Below are 21384 nucleotides of genomic sequence, written 5' to 3' on the forward strand. Positions count from 1 at the left end.
ATATTTGGGCTTAATGAGAGGGACTTTCATTTAAAGAAGAAGCCTGGATGTAAGCTGTCTTTTTAAAATTAATGTGTAACAATCTAATCAGGATAGTGCACATTTCCATCTCCTTATATACTTTAAATTTTTTGATAAATACATATTTGTACAGTGTGATATTTTAATGCATGCATATACTTTACTTTGTTTACTTTAACAGTGATTAATGTTTCCATCGGACACCAGTAAGGTTCTATACATCCTACTTCTCTCCAAAGCTAAATCATAGGACTATGATGAGCAACAGAACTTTAGAAATTCTAAAAGCAACCTTATTAAGAAAGGCTTGTCATGTCCTCATGTACATTTCAAAATTCTGCCTTTTACTCCAGGAAATAAATCTTACCCGAAACATTCAGGTTGCATTATTCTCAATTAAGTAAGAAGACACAGATCAAAAGCTCCTCCTCCACATACTTCTTTCTCCTAAGTTTGTTCATTATTTGTCCTTTTGTCAAGTTAGAAACCTAGGAGACCACTTTAATTTCTTCCTCTTTATTTCTCTCCATTATCATATCAGTGCATGTTACTGTAGTAAGATCCTATATTATGTTCCTATCCAAGAGTTTTGTGCATTTGCCTAAAATGCATAAGGAATTATTTTTTATTGAAAATTAAATTTCACCAAATTTAATTTGACATAAAAGTACATGAGAGTCTCAATAAATCAAAAGAGTCAAGGCTGAGAAATGTGAGAATTTTCTGATGGAATTTAAATGCTGTAAGTATAGTCAAAAACAAAATAGATGTTCTTCAATTTATTTATTTGTGTTTTGCCACTATTATTATATTATTTTTTTATTTGTACACACCACATTTTGATTCATTGTACACAAATGGAGTCCATCATTTTGTTTCTATGGTTGTGCATGATGTAGATTCATATCATTCATGTAATCATAAATGTACATAGGGTAATGATGTCTGTCTCACAAACAATAATAGATGTTGGTGTGAATGTAGGGGAAAAGACACATTTTTACATTGCTGGTGGAGTTGCAAATTGGTGCAGCCACTCTGGAACAGTGTGGAGAATCCTCAGAAAACTTGTAATGGATCCACCTTTTGACCCAATTATCCCACTCCTCAGTTTATACCCAAAGGACTTAACATTGACATACTACAGTAACACAGCCACATCAATATTTATAGCAGCTCAATTCACAATAGCTAGATTGTGGAACCAACCTAGATGCCCTTCAACAGATGAACGGATAAAGAAACTGTATTATATATACACAATGGAATATTATTCTGACATAAAGATAATAATATTATGGCATTTGCAGACAAATGAATGGAATTGGTGAATATCATGCTAAGTGAAATAAACCAATCCCCAAAACCCAAAGACCAAATGTTTTCCCTGATAAGTGAATGATGATATATATTGGGGGTGGGGGTGAGAGAAGAATGGAGGAACTTTAGATTTTACAGAGGGAAATGAGATGGAGGGGATATGGAAAATCGTGGAATGAGACAGACATCATAAGGAATTATTGACAGAGGTAAGATCATACTCATTTTAGTAAAGAAAATAAGCTTTAGGGATGAGGATATGGAGCAATGAAACTGGTCTGAAGGCTGTTGCCCAGAGGGTAGAGAGGAATGGACATATTTAAAAGATACCAAAATGCAAATAGTCAGAGTTCTGGAGAGGATATGTTGGGGATGGAAGTGGGTAGAATCAGGATGATGCCTAGCTTCTCATCCAGACAATTCATGGATAATTGTGCAAGTCATTAATATGAGCAATGCAAGAAACTGAGCAAAAAATTAATATGTTCAGATGTGCTAGTGTGGTGGTGTGGAGAGGACACAGTTGTGAAAACTCACAGAGTTGTTTCCTTTAATTAGCTCACAAACCACCATAATTATCAGTAACAGTAAAAAACATTTTTATCTGAAAGTGTTGCTCAGTATCAAATAAAATTGTTAGGATGTGTATACATAAAGATGAATATGCATGTATGCAAAGTGCCAAAATGGTAGGTTTCAATGATAAATTTCCTGAGCACTCAAAGCCTACTTATCCAGCGTTATATCCACTTTCTGAGAGACTCTGCTCTAGCTAAATTAAACTATCACATTTAGTATTCTTTGGATACACTAATTCTTCCTATCTCTATATCTTGTTTTTATTTGCTGACTCTGCCTAGCAGGTGTTTGCTTTTCAAAATCCTATTTAATTTTCAAATTATATCTTAAAATATAAACCCTGCCCTGGTTTCCCAAACAGAAATTATCTGGTTCTCTTATAAGGCCCTATATTTTTATAATTTTAATGAACTTTGTACCCAGACGGCATTTTAGTTATTTTACCACATTTTATGTCATTTATACCTACTCCCTGCCCTGCCCCAGATATTCAGATTCTTATAATGGTGCCATATCTCATCCAGCTCACCCACATTTGCATGCTTGCAGTGTGTCAGCACTCAGTGCATGGATGTGTGGGTTTTCAATCCACTGAGTGGACTTGAATTAAATCAGAAGCAATGAATAATGATAAGCATATAAGACGACATTTCAAAATTATCCTTTACATTCTCCATTTACTATTTTACCAGTATGCAAATTGAATAGAATTTACTCTTTTGGGAGCAAGTACATCAGGCCCACATTAGATACAAAGCAGAGTGAGTACAATCTACCATACGATGAATATAGTGTAAGAGGCAATCATACCACTTAAGAGAAATCATAATCACTCTTTCCTGGTTGAAATCCAGTTTTCACACAAACCTCACTGATGAAAAGCAATGCATATTTAAATTTTCACCCCTTTATTATCTTTCCTTGTGTACCATTGTCTGCTAAGCCATGAGAAACTGATATTTATGACACAGTAGCCTCTTCTGACTATGGTGCTCTTTAGTGGAATGACGAGCAGTTGGTGACATAGTCCAACTTTTCTGTGGAAGAAATGCATTCTTATTAGCAACTTGAAGCTTGAAGAAATATTTATAGGAAGAAATAATCAAGGCTGTAAATAAAACTACTTTTAGAGTTGACCTTACGTTACCTACAGGGCATAATCATGAATCCTTCACAAACCAGATTTTATTTGCTCATGTCCAGTGAGGTAACTTCTTTGTGGCTGTTTCCATAGCAATTTTCAGCAGTTCTATTGATGGCATACACTGTCCAAGTCAACCTGGATTGCTCTTGATTTCTTGGAATTCCTTTATTTCAGTCCTGATATGCAAAGGTCACCCCAGAATTTTTAATAGTGCCTCAGGGCCACAGGTCTGGTTGAAAGGAGAGATAGTGGGACGTGCAGTTGCAACTGTATCATAAGCATATTGTTCTTATTCATGTGTATTTTCTTTATGGTGTCTTGGAATATCGATCCTCTTTGAGTCAAAAAGAAAGAAAAGGAAAATATGTTATGGAGGTTATATTAATTTAAACTTTTGTTACTTTTATATTTTTATAGAACAAGGAGGGATTTTCAAACACCAAAAATGAAGTTCACCATGACATGCCGGTGCCTGGCACTGTTCGTTCTTCTGAATGTAAGTAAAACAGAATTATTATAAGACATGTCAATCAAGAATGCCAAATAGGGAGGAATGTTTGCGTGTGATCGGATTGGCATTTGCAAGGATAGGCATTCTTCTAAACTATCATTTAAAAATATTTCATTAACAAATCTCTTTTCTGAACTTTCACTAATTTAGGTTAGTACCATCATTTTCCCATATATTTGAGTTTTGTTTATTTACAAAATTTAGTATTCATTTGAAAAGCCTTTGGAAATAAGTATAGAAGCTTCATAATGTTCTCATAAAATAATTTTCCTGTTTGACTTGTGTATTTGAATCATAGTTTCTGGGCTGTTCGGTACTTTTAAAACATCCAATCTCCATCAGTCTGGTTATTAATTTCAAATATATTTCTCATCAAAAAACTAAGAATCTTCAAGGCTTTATAATTTGATGTCAATCCATAACTCTTTCGTTAGCCTTTTAAAACATCTTCAATCTTTGTAATTTTGTATTGTCATTGTTTTGTTTCTAAAGGATTCAGCTCATTAGAAGCATAATTGTTTTAGAAAGCATCATCCATGCCTAGTTATTCATGTCAACATGGTTAACCCACCATCACATCAGCTTCAATACACATGAAAGGGAGAAGGGTGGACTTCACATAAATCAATTTGTACTCTTCTGGATCCTTACTCTTTATACCACATCAGAGTAACATTTGCCAATGAACTAGAGCTGGCAGTAGAGATCACTTAGGATCTCATACTATGATACTGACACAAGCTAAACTTATCCAGGGTTCCAGGATTTCCATTATTCATCAGTGTGTGATTTCAGTTTTACAAGTCCACCTAAACTGCTTCTCTTTACATTATTTAAGAAAAAATATCACTAGTGTTCCATAAATGTTCATATAATTTGTAAGGGAATTTTTATTTTGTAACATTGTACTTCAAATGAATGGTTCATGGGGATGATTGTTAATGCAACCTTTTTATGCCTTTTTTGGATAATGGGCATAGTTTATGATATCAGCCCATCTGATTATTTTAACCTAATAAATATTTCTTTAGATAAATTACAGTATAATTTTCTTAAAGTAATTCAGTTTCTGGAAATGTATATTACTTCATGCCATTGGAAATCTAAGAAAAACTCACAAGAATATTGTAAACTAATAAAATAGTTTATTTTGTCTATAAATGCCCAAACCCTATGTGATATTGTATAGATGCAGAAATAATGGTATATATTATTCATAAATTTATATTGTTATTTTTCATAGCTCAAATGAAATCCTATGTCATAGAGTATATGTGAATATTTTTAAATAATTTATATCAAAGTATATAATTCTATTGTACATAGTAGAAGAAAAACTAAAAATCACTAACGAAATACATTGACTATAGATTAATTGCGAGTGTTAAAAAACTAAAACAGATCATTTTTACTTGGGCTTTTGACTTATTTATCTTACAACTTAAATACTGAAAAATTTCATATATTTATATGAGTTGTAGATAGAAATATTTTATGGTTTGGGGCCATCTCTTGACCAGCAAACATAAGTGAGCACAGTACTTAGGTTGCTTTGTGCTCTCCTTACTGTGACAGAAAGTAATTTTTTTTCTCTTTCTGTATTTAGATTATGTATGTCATTTGGAGAATTTCTCTATAAAACAAAATTTGACAAGACCCTAATTTTAAAAAATGACTAAGTAAATAGAAAGATCAGAGGAGTAGAAGGAAGGGAATATCAGGTTTGGAAAGAAGGGACGGGATGGGGAAATACTGGGGACTGAATTAGAACAAATTATATTCTGTGCTTTTATAATTATACCAGAATTAATTCTATTGTCATGCATAACAAAAAAGCACCAATAAAAATTAAGTTCAGAACTTGAGTCTCAAAAAAAAGCAGCATATAGATAATTTTTTAAAAATTTTCTTCAAAAGATTCATTTTGTTCCATGTGGGGGGTTTCCACATCCCACACGGATGAAGGGAAGAGTTTCTGTCAGAGGACAACAGTGCCTGTGAGCAATTAATTACTAATAAACTTATCTAATCAATAATCATAAGAGTTAATATTATTTTCAAATGGAAGGTGGTGTAGCAGATCCGATCATACCAGATCTGGCCTCCAACAAGATGGAGGACCCCACCTTCACCTTTATTTATAGTGTAGGTAAAGGGGCCTGGATAGGGAGGGGCTGCTTCTATGAGGAACAGGATGGGTGGAGTTAGGGAAGCCATTTGCTTAGGGAATTAGCATATCCTCAGGGGTGAGCCACTCTGTACAGGGCTACCTACCCCCAGCTATCTGAAATAGTCTCTCATGACTGCCAGTTCCTGGGAGTCAGACCTCTGTATGCCATGACTCAGCCAAGCCTGATTCTGCTAAACATGGATGACTCCCCACAGTTGCACATTGGTGACTTTTAAAAATAGCAATGGTCTTAATGAAGACCACCTGATACTTTTTACATAATACATTGTTGTGAAAAAACAGTGCCAGTATATTTATTAAATTCCACCAACTGTTTTCCACGTGATCTTTTTAAGAATCATTTGGGGCCATCTACTTCCCTTTGGTAATGTCTTCCGAATTAACCAAATCCACCCACTCACTTTCTCTCCCTACTCTGATGTAAGGTCAGGCTTTGGACAGGTTGATAGATTATGAGCACTCAAAAAAATGTTATTGATGTGAATGATGACAACAATGACAACAATAATGAAGACATAGAAAAACTAGGTGGGAGCATTTTTTTTCTTGTTATTATTTGTTTACTTAGCTGCATTTTCCCAGAAAATACATAGGACACAAACCAGGCATCTGATCCTAACTGGAGGAACCAGGGCTAATATTTTACAACAGTATTTTTTCCTTTGTTATTTTGAAAAGTTTAACTGAAAACTGCAAATAATTCTAACATATTCCTTACAAATATTTAGATTCTTTTTATTACTAAATATTATTTTCTTTATATAAAAGGTACATGATTCAATACACATATATACTATGTAATGATCAAATCAGGATACTTAATATTTCCATCTCCTTAAACAAAAAAACAAAATTAATATGTGTGCTTTTTAGAGCCATTCTGCCCGTGGCAATCAATAGGAAACCTTCCCTTTGGCACTATAGTTTTTTGCTTGAGCCATTGCAGAGATGGAACTTTTTTCAAAGTTCTAGACGGAAGAGCTCTAGTAACTGTTCTTCATACTTCTAGAAACTGCTTTTAACCCCAAGGCAGATGATTGTCTGATACATAAGTAAGAATTGCTTCAACATGTGGCCATTTCAAATCAGATTACTTTCCTTTGCACTCCGTGATTAGTGTGGATGAAACCTTTTAGAATGTAAGCCCCATGAGGGTAGGGACCTTGCCAGTCTTGTTCACTGCCAAAAACCCAGAACAGTGTCTGGTGTGTGGGAGACACTTATTTATTCACCAGAAGAACCAGTGAGGCTCACCTGCTGATTGCTGCTGGTGGTGGCAGCTTGGCTGTCGGATATGTGGTGCCATTTACTTGAACCTTTAGGAGTGACATCACATATCCAGCAGCTAAACTGCCATGGGGGACAACAATTAAGAGGGAGATAGATTGTTTGTTGAAGAATATGTGAGATAATTTATAGACAAAATTTGAACATTAGTCTTTACTCAAACAAGCAATATACTCTTAATGTATCATTTCTATCTTCATTTAAGAATAGAATCATATAGTAATTTAAATCTCTCAAATACATAGAATAGACATAACAGTTATGATAAATAGAATATTTTTACATCTTTCACTTTACTTCATTGTTCTAATTACAACTGATATTTTTTTGCCACTTTACTGCTAAAAATAATACTACCTCACTAGCAATTTTTTATTTGTATGAAGTTATCAGAAAAAATGTTTAATGAACTTTATGAAATTTGTAACTTTTTGAATATATATGAACATACATGTTGTAATTGAAAATATAATTCTGGAAAGAAAATCAACTTCTTATCATCACATATATATAGTTGTACATCTGTATTTATCTCTTTATCTATTCATCTACTTATCCATCCATTTATCTATCTGTCCATCTATCCATTCATCCATACGTATATCCATCTATCCATCCATCTATTCAGCTATCCATTCATCCATACATACATACATCTATCCATTTACCTATCCATTCACCTATTTATCTATTCATCTATCCATTCCTCTATTCATCCATCTACCCATTCATCTATTCATATATCTGTCCACCTATCCATCCATATATTTATCTATCCATTCATCTATTCATCTGTCCACCTATCCATCCATATATTTATCCATTTATCTATCTATCCATCTATCCATTCATCTGCCTATTCATCCATTTATCTATCTATCCATCTATCCATTCCTCTATCCACCCATCCATCCCTCTATCCATCTACCTGTCCATCCATTTATTTATAGGTACATCTATACACCCACTTATCCATCCATTTATTCACCTATTCTTTCATCCATACATCCATATGGATATCTATCGATCTGTGTGCCTATTTATGTATCCATTCATCTATTTATCCATCTATCCATCCATATATTTATCTATCTACCCATCTATCCCTTTATCCATTCATCTGTCTATCCACCAATAGAATGCCACAATTTGTATGCTATTTTAGGAAGTCATCTTGCCATTCAGCTATCACTGGGAACATTCCATCTTCATGGCTCAAACATGGACCAGCCCAGGAGCAGACTGAGATTGCTATGGCTCATCTAACAACAGAGGTTCTGATTTTTCATTCCTTCAGTGTTGAAACAATCTCTACTGAACCAGGCTCCACACCACGTTCACTGGAGTTTGTTTCAATATTGCAAGAATGATAAGATTGAAGCTACTGTCATCGGCATGAACTACACCTACTCTTATTCAGATGTCCATATGTTCACTGTTACTGATGTTAATATGCACTAAATCAAATAAAGATGTAATTGAAAATATAAGTATTGAGTGTTTCACTTAATATCTTTGTACATACAATTTCCCTATGGCTTCAATGACTTGCAACTAGTACAGGAACATATTTTAATTAGTTGTCAGTCATTTAAAGATGGAATTCAGAATGTTGCTTCTAGAAAGAAAACCAAAATTATGGGAAATGATCCCTAATGTCTAAAATATCCAATATATGTGACAAGATATGTATATACATATGTTTATGTGTGTGTGTGTGTGTGTGTGTGTATATATAAATATATATTTATATGTATTTGGTAATTCATCTTCTAAATTCATTTGAAGAAGTTGAGAACCAGCCCAGAAATTAATAATATATCAAATGAGAATTATCATACTAACTGAAGATTCTAAGAATTGAGACAAAAAAGAAGTATCTAAAATAGATGCATAAGCCATTATCCTTCCTTTCTTTGATGGTTCCATGGTATTTAGTTGAATTTTTTTAAAACACACACACACATTCATAAAAATGTAGAATAATTTTGTAGAAAAAGAATTCATAACATGGAACCTTTTCCAAGTACATTTTTTAAGTTTCGTAAACCATATTCCTATTCCTTATGGAATATTTGAGAGTTTATGACTAATGATTGTCTTATGTTCACTATTTCTGTTGTTAGACTATTTTGTAGTGCTTGTCTTTCTTGCTAGACTGTAAGCTCCATGAGAGCAGGATCCACATCTGTTTTATTCAACACTCTACCTCATTGTTTGACTTATCAAGTTCAGTGAATATTTTCTTACCAATTAACCTAAAAGCCAGTGAGAAAAGTCTTGTCAACAGAATTATGTTCGGCTACATGAGTAAAGGATTTGCACGTGTGTAAAACTTTTTTAGGTTTATTAATTTCTTTCTTCTGTCTTAAATTCAAGAGACACTAAAAATAGAAATAGTCTAAATATTTAAAGAGTAGTGTCAACTTTATTCACAGTGGATGTCAACTAGTGGACATCTCTTTAGCAATCATAATATTAAGTGTTCACCCTCTTCTCTTTGCAAAACTTCTGCTCAGATGGCATCTGCAAACCAGATCTAAAACAGAATTTACCTTCTTCCCTCCCTCCTTCTGCCAAGGTTTTCCTTTTCTGACCTCTCTCCTTTCTCAGGAACTACCATTTCTCTGGTTACATAGTGGGCTAAGCATTTGGGTTCTTTGACTGTTCCCGTTCTCCATTCCTTACACTCAACACATGCCTTCACACCTTTATTATCTGAGGAGGTTCTGAGAGTTCTATTCTCCCTTTATCATAGGTTACCTAGTCCAGGCCTTCAGTTTCTGGGCTCCCCTACCCATTCTAACCTGTGGACATTGAGGCCTGACAAATGGATTACACTAAAATTCTCCTTTTACAGTCTTCACTAATCAAAATCCTGCAAAATGTCTTTTATTTTACAATCACGTTTTGATATTATTAGCTGAAAAGTATTAAGCTTTTCAAGTGCTATGCACTTTGTATTTGTTTTCTTGTTTATTCTCACCATAGAAGATAGATATTATTATAAATGTAACTCAGACCTGGAGAGATTTCTGATCTGCTCAAAGTGACAGGACAAGGTTTAGTTCCTTTTTTTTTTTTCCCTGTTCCATCAGAGTCCTTGATCCCATTTCTTACTTGCAGTTACACAAGTTCCCCTTCAGGCAGGGTGGCTCTATTCTGTTGTCTCACATGGCTGTTTCCAATCTCTGGACTCTTGTAAATTCTCTTCCCTTCATTTTAAAAACCCTTCTGTCTTTTCTCTGACTAATCAGACACTACATACTCTCAAGGTTCAATTCAGACTCTGCCAAGTATCTGTAACCACCCTTATTTTGCTCCATACATTCTATCCTTTCTGAATTTCAATTGCATTTTGTGCCATACCACTTACATGTAGTGATAAGCTCACACAGGAGATATAGGAGGACACCCACTGACAAAGAGTGAGGCTATACAAGAGTAACTTGGTTGCACAGTTCAATTTAATGGCAACAAATTTCATTTTAGAGACGGGAATACAGAACAGTAAATTTTTTTTTTTTTTTTTTTTTTTTTTGCCATTAGTACACTTGGGAAAACTTCAACCTAGGAATAATTTAGACAGAATAGGTCAAATAAATATGTACTATATTATGTGTGATAGAAAGCAATATTCTGAACTTCAGGAAAAAGTCAGTGTAGGCTGAAGTTTGTAGGTTTTCTGAAAATAAAACAAAATATAAATATGCAGAGTGGAAATATTTTAAAAATCAGATTCAAGCACCACTAAGAACATCAATCATAGTCACAAAAGAAATTGAACTCCATATAAACACAGTTGGGGTGATGTGATACACAGTGATCTTTTCACACAAACACATCGACTTTGATAACCAGAGGGCTGTGATGGTGATGGAGATTAACCAAAACTAGAAAAAAAACAAAACAAAACAAAAAAAAAATCTCATGTCAACCTGTACTGAAAAGGCGAGTGTACCAAAATAAATATTTAAAAATTAAATTGATTTTTATTAGCAAAAATGAATAATCCTATGTAGGTCATGTGCTAATGAAACCAATTTAAAGAGATTAAAGTCAGTTGTCAGAGGGAAAAGATATATCGTTTGTCCTGTGGAATAAATGATACATTTCTGGCAGCATTTACAATCCAAGCACAACCAAAAATTCATCTGAAAAAAATGTCCAATAAATGAAGCGTCTTATTCTACTGTCTAGTTTTAAATAGCATGATCCATGATTCTTGAGAGTTCCAAAGAAGGCAAAATTGATTTATTTGGGAGATTTTTCTGAAATCATGTTACATGCTTTGTTTACTTCTAAACTTAACAATAATAACAAAATTAAAACAATCCTAGATGGTAGAGAGATGTGTGTGTGTTTGTGTGGGTGCTATCCATTTTCAATAGTGAATAGATACTGATACAAATATAGAATTTGTAGCTAGAATTTATATATGAAATGTAAATATGCTTTTTAGTTATAAAGCAAAAATATTCTACATGGAGATCAGGGATAATTGTTGCTTTTAGAAGGAACAGTAAGTGCTTTCAAACTCTTCGGTTATCTCATTTGTGTGTTCACTCATTCCCACTCTCTGTAAGTAACTGATTTTCCTTTTTAATACAGCACCCAACTCCGATTCTTCCTGCCTCTTCAAATCTCACTGATCCAACATCTATTCCTGAGCCATACCTGTATGTCGTAGGCCGCAAGAAGCTGATGGATGCCCAGTACAAATGCTATGACCGCATGGAACAGTTACCACCTTACGAAGGAGAAGGTAAAGAGAAGACATGTGAACATATGTTTAAAACACCATTAAACACTTCTTTCCATGGGTAGAGATGTGGTGGATAATTTAAATTTAATACACCAGCAGTTTCCACACTATGGTTTCTGAATGTATTTCATGTGGAATATTCATTTCACTTCTCAACTTCATCTGGTTTCTTTTTGGTTAGCATCTGCCTGCAGGGTGAAATTACTGCAGTAACTCTGGAGTCACACCTGCAAGCAGGAACAATACAGGATTAAGTGAGGGAGGGGAGGTGGGAAATGACAAGAAGGGGAAGTGGAAAGTGGTGGGCAGAGAATTTGCCTGAGGTGGAACCTGTCAAAACACTCTTATTTGGGTTAATTAGGCATTGCTTTCCTTCCCTGTCAATTGGTTGGCAACCCATGCCATTTCTTCTCCCTTTCTACCCCCAGTTCCCTGGAGAATTAGAAAAACACATCTCAGCAGACATCATCTTCTCTAGAATGTTCTATGTGACTGCTGATACATTTTCAGGGCTCAGCATATTCTATTGGCTTGTAGAAGGTCCAGAAGAAAATTAAAGATGTGATGTTCAAGCATTAGAACATCCATTAAAATCCTTTCCCATGCCTCATAAAACATTTGAAAAAATTCAATGAGACCTTGCACAACCTTATGCATTCTAAGGCAACTCTACTTGGCAAGGGGAAAAATAGTTAAATATACTCTACTACTACACGTGGTTTCCTTCCAAATGGTTAAAGTTCCCAGTTCCTATTTTTAGCATTTTCTTTAAACAGAAAAATAAAAAGCAAGTCAGTTAAAAGACAAGTATATGTTATTCTTTTGTCTGTGGTAGTTTCAGTGTTTATCAAGAATTGGAAGGGCATTAGATGCAACTCTATCCAAAGGGGAAACCATTCTTTGAAGGAAATGAGACAACACACACACAAATCTCTGTTATTTTCAGAGACCAAGTGAGTGCAATCTATTTCACTTTAGTCTTAGTCACCTTGGGAGGTTGAATTTTTGTGCTATGATCATTGTATTTTTTTTTTCAAACAAATTTTTTTGAGAACTGCCTTCAAAGCTTGAGGCTCATTCTTTTGAATACCTTTAGAGAGGTACATCTTCATGTAAGAAACCACTTGGAGTCAATGAATACAAAAAGTGATCAAACTGAGCATTATTTCAGTCAGTAATAAAGTGTAATTCTAAGATAAGACTTTTTAAATGTGATTCACTGACTGACTGCAAGTGCAAATACAATAGGAATTTTGAAAAATTTCAATGCCCTTGGATTAAGAATACCACTCCCCGAGGTAACCCTTTGAAGGTTAATGGTTACCAAGATCTTTATGTTCTGAAGCCGTATTGATGTTTACAAGCAAAGTTTTATCTAGGTATGAACTTGCACATAATTTCATAAGAGTTCCTCCTAGTATTTCTAAAAGATTCTTTAAAAGGACAGCTTCTGAAGGAAAGATTCAGTGCATATAACACATATTTTTTTTAAGGAACAAATAGAGTAAACCCTACCAAAATGTAAATTCCATTAATGATAGGTAAAGTGAATATCTTTATTTCATTGTTGCTGCTGCTGTCATTGTTTTTAACATTTCCATATCCCAGTGGAAAGTTCCAGAATAAGATGCTCAATTATCTATGCATAGTTAAATCCTGCTGAGGATTCCACAGTTTTTGACAGCTTTCAATTGTATTTTAATTTTCTAATTTAAGCCTGGCCTCCCAAATAAGACATTTAGTTGTGAGAACCAAACTACCATGCAGAAAATTCAGTATCTCTCGTCAATTCCTAGAATTCAATGTTTATAAATAAATAAATGAACAATTTAAAAGATTTATTAGATGCAATATGCTGATTGCTTTGCAAAATTTATTCCTGGAAATTTATTTCAAATTTTGAAAAATTAATTAGTGTCATGAATTTTTTCAAGTAATACTGTCTTACTGATTTGTTCTTCAAATCCTCACACTGATAATGGTAGGAAAACAACATACCTCACAAGAACTGAAAGGCCTGCTAATCTAAATTCAATTTCCTGGTGGAATATTTTAAAGAGTAAAGTTTTAGGAGGTAAAAAACATGAATACATCTCAAAACCATTTGATTAACAACCAACCTACGCCTTAGATTTACCTCACTTCACAATTAAATAAATGGAGAGCAGAGTAAAATGCAATCTTTGCAGCTGCTTGCTTTTTGATAAGCTCAGTTGTGGAAACTCTTACAAAGTAGGACAGACCCTGCCATTCGTCCAGTGAAATAATTGAGTCACAGATAGGCTAATGTTATTTGAAACTTTATTTTCATGATAAACGACTCTGGTTCATTTGAAATGTGGGTGATCATGACAGAGCTATGCAATCAGCTACATGTGGGATTGTGTTGGGACCACTCTTTTCATTAAATTTTATTTAATAAAATTAATAAACATTAATTTCTTTCTAACTGCCCAGGTCCGTACTGCAACCGCACCTGGGATGGCTGGATGTGCTGGGATGACACTCCGGCTGGAGTGTTGACCTTCCAGTACTGCCCAGATTACTTTCCGGATTTTGACCCCACAGGTAAAAAATTTATTTTTATTTTAAATTTTCGTTCTGAAGTCTTTGGAGTTTGCATGGATCTGAAAATATAATCATATATAAAATATGTCTATCTAGTCATACTCCAAGTTTTAGTACATTCTGAAGAGTTTCCTTAATTAAAATATTACTCAGGCTATATAAATACTGCAAGTTGCCTTTATTTTTTAAAATCATATTGCTGGTTAGTTATGCATAGTGGTATTAAATTCTGTTTTTTTAAAATATTTTTAGCTGTAAATGGACATAAGATCTTATTTATTTATTTCTATGTGGTGCTGAGAATCAAACCCAGTACCTCACACATGCTAGGTGGGTGCTCTACCACTGAGCCACAACACCAGTCTTATAAATTCTGGTTTATAAAAGTAGTTTCTCAAAACTCTGAATAGTTTTATTTAATAGTGGGTTTTTAAAATTTTTTCAATTGTCACATTCAGTAATTTATGCAAGATCTTGAGGTAGAATTTGCATACATTGGACTGGCATGCTGTGCACAATGGAAATTCTAAATAACCTTGAAAATGTTTGATTAAAAAAATCAGGAGGTAGTAACTCTAGACATTGCATTTCTGTTCCAACCTCAGATTATTAAAATATTCTCAATAAGTAAGACTGATAGTGTAATAATTGATCAAACCAACACCCAGCTCTGAACTATCATGGGACCAACAAGAACAACTGACAGATACATTAAGTAAATGAGTGACAACAAATTCACTTTATAGTTTTAAAGTTGCATATGAATGTTCCTCATTAAGTATCAAAATATTTAATGAATATCAAAATATTCAACATTATTTTCAAAATATTTTCATACACATTATCTCATTTTATACTCACTATAATTGACACAAAACTGGAAGTGAATGCAAGTCTCCTGAGCCTTTACCTAACCCTCTCTATATAATTAAGTATACAAGTTTAGAAAACCAGTTGAGAACTATTATTTCTCAGTCTTCATACAAACTCATGCAGATTGAAATACTTTCAGAACTTTGAGGTCTCAATTTTGTCACACTGCATGGTTAGGAATCAAGTGGGGGTGCTCAAGCAGGGAGAAGGGGTAGGAGGAGAAGGTTCCAAGGGAAAAGTTTCCAAGTATAGTGAGAAATCAAAGGACCAAAGTCACGTGTTTGTGAATGGTCAGGTATCTGTAAGCAGGTTGGAGGTGTGGAATTAGAAGTGTGCCAGGATTAGTGCTCAGAAGCCATGCAGAGGAATGTAGAAGGGTATTAACAGCATCACTCCAGAGACTAAGCAGACAGATGAAAGTGGAGACTGGGACAGGGTAGATGATAGCGGGAAGCAAATGATTCTCTGGTTAACCAAGAAGCCAAGAAACTTAAAAAACAAAATAGATCCTGATGCCGAGTATCACCCAGAGATTCTGATTTAATGGGATTAGATATGAGAGTATAGTCTGGACATCAGAATTTTTAAAAGTTCTGCTGTGAGTCGATGTGCAGCCAAGCTGAAACCAGGAGACAATGAAAGTCCAGTCCAGGTGAGCAGGTGGTCAGGACCAGGGAGGCTCAACCCAGTGCACCGAGTAGCTATGAGCGCAGCCTCAGAAGAGGCCATTGCAGGGAACAGGGAGGACTCAGGTGAGAGAAGGCAGCCACTCAGCTCCAGGCACTGTGACCGTCAGGCCAGAAAAGTCCTGTCTCAAGAAACTAGAAAGAAATCTGTCCCACTGAAATAATTATGGAACAAAGATCCTGAAAGGGGGGTGGAAATCTTCGTTATAAAGGAGACCCAGATGCTGAAACTACATGGGATTAGCTACAGATGCAACACGTTAAGTCCCTTTTAAAGGGTGAGATTCTTTTCCTGAGAGTAAAATTTTCACTTTGCTGGTTCAGAGGACATTTAAATGGCTCTAGAGTTCCAATTACAGCAGAGAAATGAGTTCATCCCTGGACAAGGTTTGGAAGATGTTATTTGCCGTTCCTTCAAAGGAAGATCTGATTTGTCTCTGAAATCAAAGTTCCACCTAAGTAAGGCAGGGATAATTAAAATGGAATTCTAGGGAGGTACTTTTAAAACCAGGGTCAGCCAGCCAACTTCTGGGAATTCCCATTTTGATGGAAAAGTTGAGATGTGAAAAAAGAAGGGGCTCTGTCCAGTGCCCTGACTCAAAACTACATTCCAATAAACTCTAAGTAAATGATACTTAATGATAATCCTTCAGTTCTTTATTGAGTCTTCCCAATAAATGATGCTTCATTAATCTTGATTTGACAACTACATTAGAGGTAATTTGATTGGCGCAAAGCACCATTCTGCAATTGAGGCTACTAGACCAGTTCCAAAGTGGCAGCAAGCTCCTGCCAACGTTTCTATAAATACTGACTAAAAGGCAAGGTTTTGATCAGCAAAATAGAGATTTCTGGGCACAGATCCATCTTTTCAGCCTAGTTTTTAGATGGAACCCTCTCAACTGGGAGATAAATCCATTTTCACAAACCACATGGTAAAAATGTCTATCTATATTCAACAAACGTAAATTATTTAGGATTTTATTATTGCTCTAAAAGCTACGTCTGAATAATGTACAAAAACTTTAACGAATTGTCAGTCATTTCATTTTGGAAAAAATTCTTGGTAAAAGATAACTAGCGAAAAAGTGAAGACAGTATTGAAATTCAGAAAAAGATGATAGTGTTCAGGAAGATGCTAATAAAGCAAAATTTAACAAGAAGTCACTTAAGGCACTGCACCTGGAGTCAAGCAATCAACATGAACAACACGGTGCCAACGTGGTCAAAATGTGGTTTAGGACAGTGATGCCCATCATCCCTTTCAAATTTGTCCTGCAGTCTGTCCACGAGTGGAATGAACTTCTTTAGGAGAATACTGCTCCTTTATGAATACATTATTTTCCCCGCTGCTTGCTACATAACATACATGGCTACAGAGCTAATTTCTAACAATATAGTAAAGAAAAATTTTTCCATTACAATCACTTTTTTTTTAAAAATGCCAAGTAAACTTGGCGTGATCACCATGAACAATTAGTATTAGCAAAATCATGAACAAATTTTCATAGCAATGGTGGAGATTTGTAATATGCTAATTATAAATTCACTAACTAGCATCTAAAGAGGTTTAAAGAAGTACACAGTAAAATTGAAAGCTATGAATCCCAATATGTTTTTGTAAGGTGAAGAGAAATGATTAAATTAAATCTTTTTGAGAGGTGGAAAGATGAGTTCTTGCTATATCTCTCAGTTTGGGATTTCCATTGGATTTAACCACATGAAATTGCCAATATTTGACCATTTGACCCACAAAAACCACAGTTTCATATAGTCAGTCTTATAAAAATATTACAAATAAAGAAAGATATGGTCTTCCTGTTCTCATATACTTCCCATTTATAAGCTGAAATTTGTCTGCTAAAAATATGATTTAGATCCTGGGTAGCACTTTGGAGACCAACAAACTTGGATTTAAAGCCTGGCTCAATCCTTGTGACTTTGTCAGACTCTGTAACCTCTCCCTGTCTGCCTGCAGTTTGTACATTGGAAATGGCAACATCTGCTTCCCATGGCTTTGCTGAAGATAAAATGAGACAACACATATTAAATAAAACACTTTATATTAACACATGACCCATATGGACTGTACTGACTGACGTTCACATTCAAGTTCTACAAAGTGATTAGCACTTTGAAATGGCTTTTAAGCTTTAACTTACGATTTTTTCCTTGGGATTTTGAGATATTAATGTTTTGATTATTTTTTTTTTTCTTTAACAGAAAGGGTTACCAAATACTGCGATGAACACGGGGTTTGGTTTAAACATCCCAACAACAATCGAACCTGGTCCAACTATACTATGTGTAATGCGTTCACTCCTGAGAAGCTGCAGGTAGGTCCTCTTTCAAATTTCAGTATTGGATGAGAATGCTATTATTTATATGTGGAAATGGGTACATAGCTATAAAATACCTGCTACTCAGAAGTCAAATGATTTTTATGGAGGGAAGTCAGTGGTGACCTACGAGTTAGGGTCTCTATGAAGTGGCATTAGAGAAATGACAGTTCCTTTCTTGGTTAGCATTTAGTATCAATGGAACTTCCAAAAGCACATGGAATCAGGCCAATTTGTGACAGAGCAGAGAGTGCCCATGAAATAGATGATGAGATACCCTCTGATGCCAGAAATCAGGCAATATTTCAAGGGACTTCATAACATCTCCCTCCTGGAAGAGTTCTAAAATTTCAGAATTTTCTGCAAGTTGCAATCTTATTACACTCTCCTCCCTAATGTTGGGTAGGTTTACTACCAGGAATTGAAGGAACCCCTGTAGGGGGGATCCTTATTGGCTCATTGGTATAGTTATGGCTGTTCAGATTATTTTCAGAGAAAGTTCATTCTGATTTGCTAGTACTTGTGTCTTATTAGCTGTTAAATATTTTGAACATCACCTCTTAGAAACATTTATTTAAGCCAATGGGGAAGGGGCAGATAATGTCTCATGCATCAGAAATCTGAAAACATCGCTAAGTCCACAACCAGCCTCTTCATCCTAAAGAGCTGGGAAAAACAGTGTCAAATGTTTAGCTGGCCAGGGGATCTCTCAATATCCCTACTGGTTGCAACGTGAACCTATTACTTCCTTCAGAGATTGGCATGTGTACTATATAATTACTAGGTTGGAACTAAAGGCACATCATGCTTGCGTTTACTATTGAGAGACTACAGGAGTAAATTTTTTAAAATTCCATTTATTAAAAACAAAACAAACAACAAAAACATCAAGATGAATAGGCAGCTTAGAACCCAGTTGTCTCCTGGGACTCCTTGTCACAAGCACAGGAAGAGAGCACCAAAGCTAGTGACCTCTTTACAAATTGCCTGATGGTACCCGAGGAGAGGATGCATGTCTATATCCTAATGGAGAGATGTTACTTAAGAAAGTCTGACTGAAGTGATATGTCACCAAATAAGGAATTCCTGAGTGAATGCTGTTTATGATTATATGGGTAAAATTATGCCCAGGTTACTGAATTGTTATAAATAGTACAAACCCAAGTAGATCATTTTCATTGTGGCCATGTTTGACCGTCTCACCTAATATTATCATTCAATTTTTTTAACGTATCCTTCATATAAATAAAGTCACAAAAAATTGAAGAAATCAACCCAAAATCTACTTTAAAAAAGAAAAAAAATTTCTGAGTCTCCAGAATGACACAGGATAGCAACTAAATTATGAGCTGCTGATTTAATCTTCTACACTTAGACAAACATCTCACAAAAATAAATATATTTTTTAAAAAGAAGTGGTCTGAAGACAACCAAAAGAATATAAACTAAGTTATATAAAGTTTTCTTAGAAAAATAGAATTAAACCAGGCACAGTGGCATACTCCAGTAATTCCAGGGACTTGGGAGGCTGAGCCAGGAGAATTGCCAGTTCAAGGCCAGCTTCAACAACTTAGTGAGACCCTAAGCAACTTAGCAAGACTCCAAACAACCTAGTGAGAACTCCCACATATAGATAGATAGATAGATAGATAAATAGATAGATAGATAGATAGATATGGGCTGGGGATGTGGTTCAGTGGTTAAATACCCCTGCGTTCAATCTCCAGTACCAATAATAATAATAATAATAGAATTAAGTTATACAAAGCTTTCTTAGAAGAATAGCCGGAAAATGAATTCCTGGGAGAAGAGACAAGACATGAACATTTATTTTCTCAAAAGTATTCCCAAATCCCTCCCAGGAAGTTCTCTGAAGTTTTCATCAGCTCCAATTATAAATCAACTCTTCCAATTTTATCATCATTACTTGTAAGGCTAGGAGAAGAAGTGCCATCAGGAGAATGATAGCAGTGAAAATGTCAATCAATATGTATGTATAATATGCCTGTCAAATGGTACAACAGACATAATTCAGGAAAAGTTGGTTAATCTATTTTGAAATTTCTGGAGCCTAGAAAGGTGATATTTGTTTGAGGACAATAATCATACACATAACTAAACGAAGGGCTCTACATGCATTAAGAATATTTTAACAGAATTAGTGCTGCAACCTCAGATCCTTCACAAGGCAAGTGACAAGAATCAAAATACTCAAGGTACATAAATGTCATATTTATTCCAGAAATTCATAACACTTCATAGAAATTATCCTTCTTATCTACATTACATTGCATTAAAACCAAGACCCAACAAACTATAGAAGGAATTTCATACAAGAAGTCAAGATATAAAATATAAATACAAAATTATGTACAGATTATGTCTCATTTTTTAAAATAAGGCAAGGAAAAACAAAATTCCCAGTTCCAATTAATCAATTACAATGAATAAAACTAATTAATATTAATTTCAAAAGCAAGTGTCAAAATTATATGCGTGTGTGTGTGAGAGAGAGAGAAAGACAGAAACAGAGACAGACAGAGAGATTGAGACTAAGACAAAGGACAGAAACACTGAGGGAGAGAAACAGCAAAAGACAAAAACGCCAGAGATGGACGATTAGCTCAATCTCTCCCTTTTGTATGGCAAAATTTTGAGAACAGGAAAGATTATGGATAATGAGGAAAATGATGCCATGATATTATGCATTTCATGAAGGAAGACATTGACATTCTTTTGACTCAGTTAACACAACAGTATGAGAGAATTAATAAAATGAACTATGATTATGGAAAAATAGAATTAACAAATGACCGTCAAGGAATAAGTCTTCAGCTTCTTCAACGAACTAAATACTAAAGATAGCCTTCTTTTTTCAAATCTATTTATTTTAAATTGACATATTAAATTGTATGTATTTTAATCCTGGGTTAAATACAGGCACAGAAAAACCTGCCATTATACTTTCTACTCTCTGTATGTATTCCTAGTGCTAAGAGTCAGGAGAATTTGTAGATCATTATTCTGCAGTTCTGTAGGGTAGACATACCCACTGTCTGTAAGACCCTAGAAGTTAAACCCTGCTAGGATCTCTTACTCA

General features: G+C 34.7%; 1 protein-coding gene across 1 annotated transcript in view; it reads left to right on the forward strand.

Annotated features, from left to right (window-relative positions):
- The window catches only part of Calcr (calcitonin receptor), a 116132-nt gene that overhangs the window by 68953 nt on the left and 25795 nt on the right, over nucleotides 1–21384 (forward strand). Inside the window, exons 4-7 of the mRNA XM_047561845.1 lie at nucleotides 3482–3560; nucleotides 11665–11818; nucleotides 14276–14386; nucleotides 18169–18281. Of these exons, the coding sequence (XP_047417801.1) occupies nucleotides 3482–3560; nucleotides 11665–11818; nucleotides 14276–14386; nucleotides 18169–18281 (457 nt within the window). The remainder of the gene's footprint in view (nucleotides 1–3481; nucleotides 3561–11664; nucleotides 11819–14275; nucleotides 14387–18168; nucleotides 18282–21384) is intronic.

Source organism: Sciurus carolinensis, chromosome 8, assembly GCF_902686445.1.
Source record: "Sciurus carolinensis chromosome 8, mSciCar1.2, whole genome shotgun sequence".
Lineage (NCBI taxonomy): Eukaryota > Metazoa > Chordata > Mammalia > Rodentia > Sciuridae > Sciurus > Sciurus carolinensis.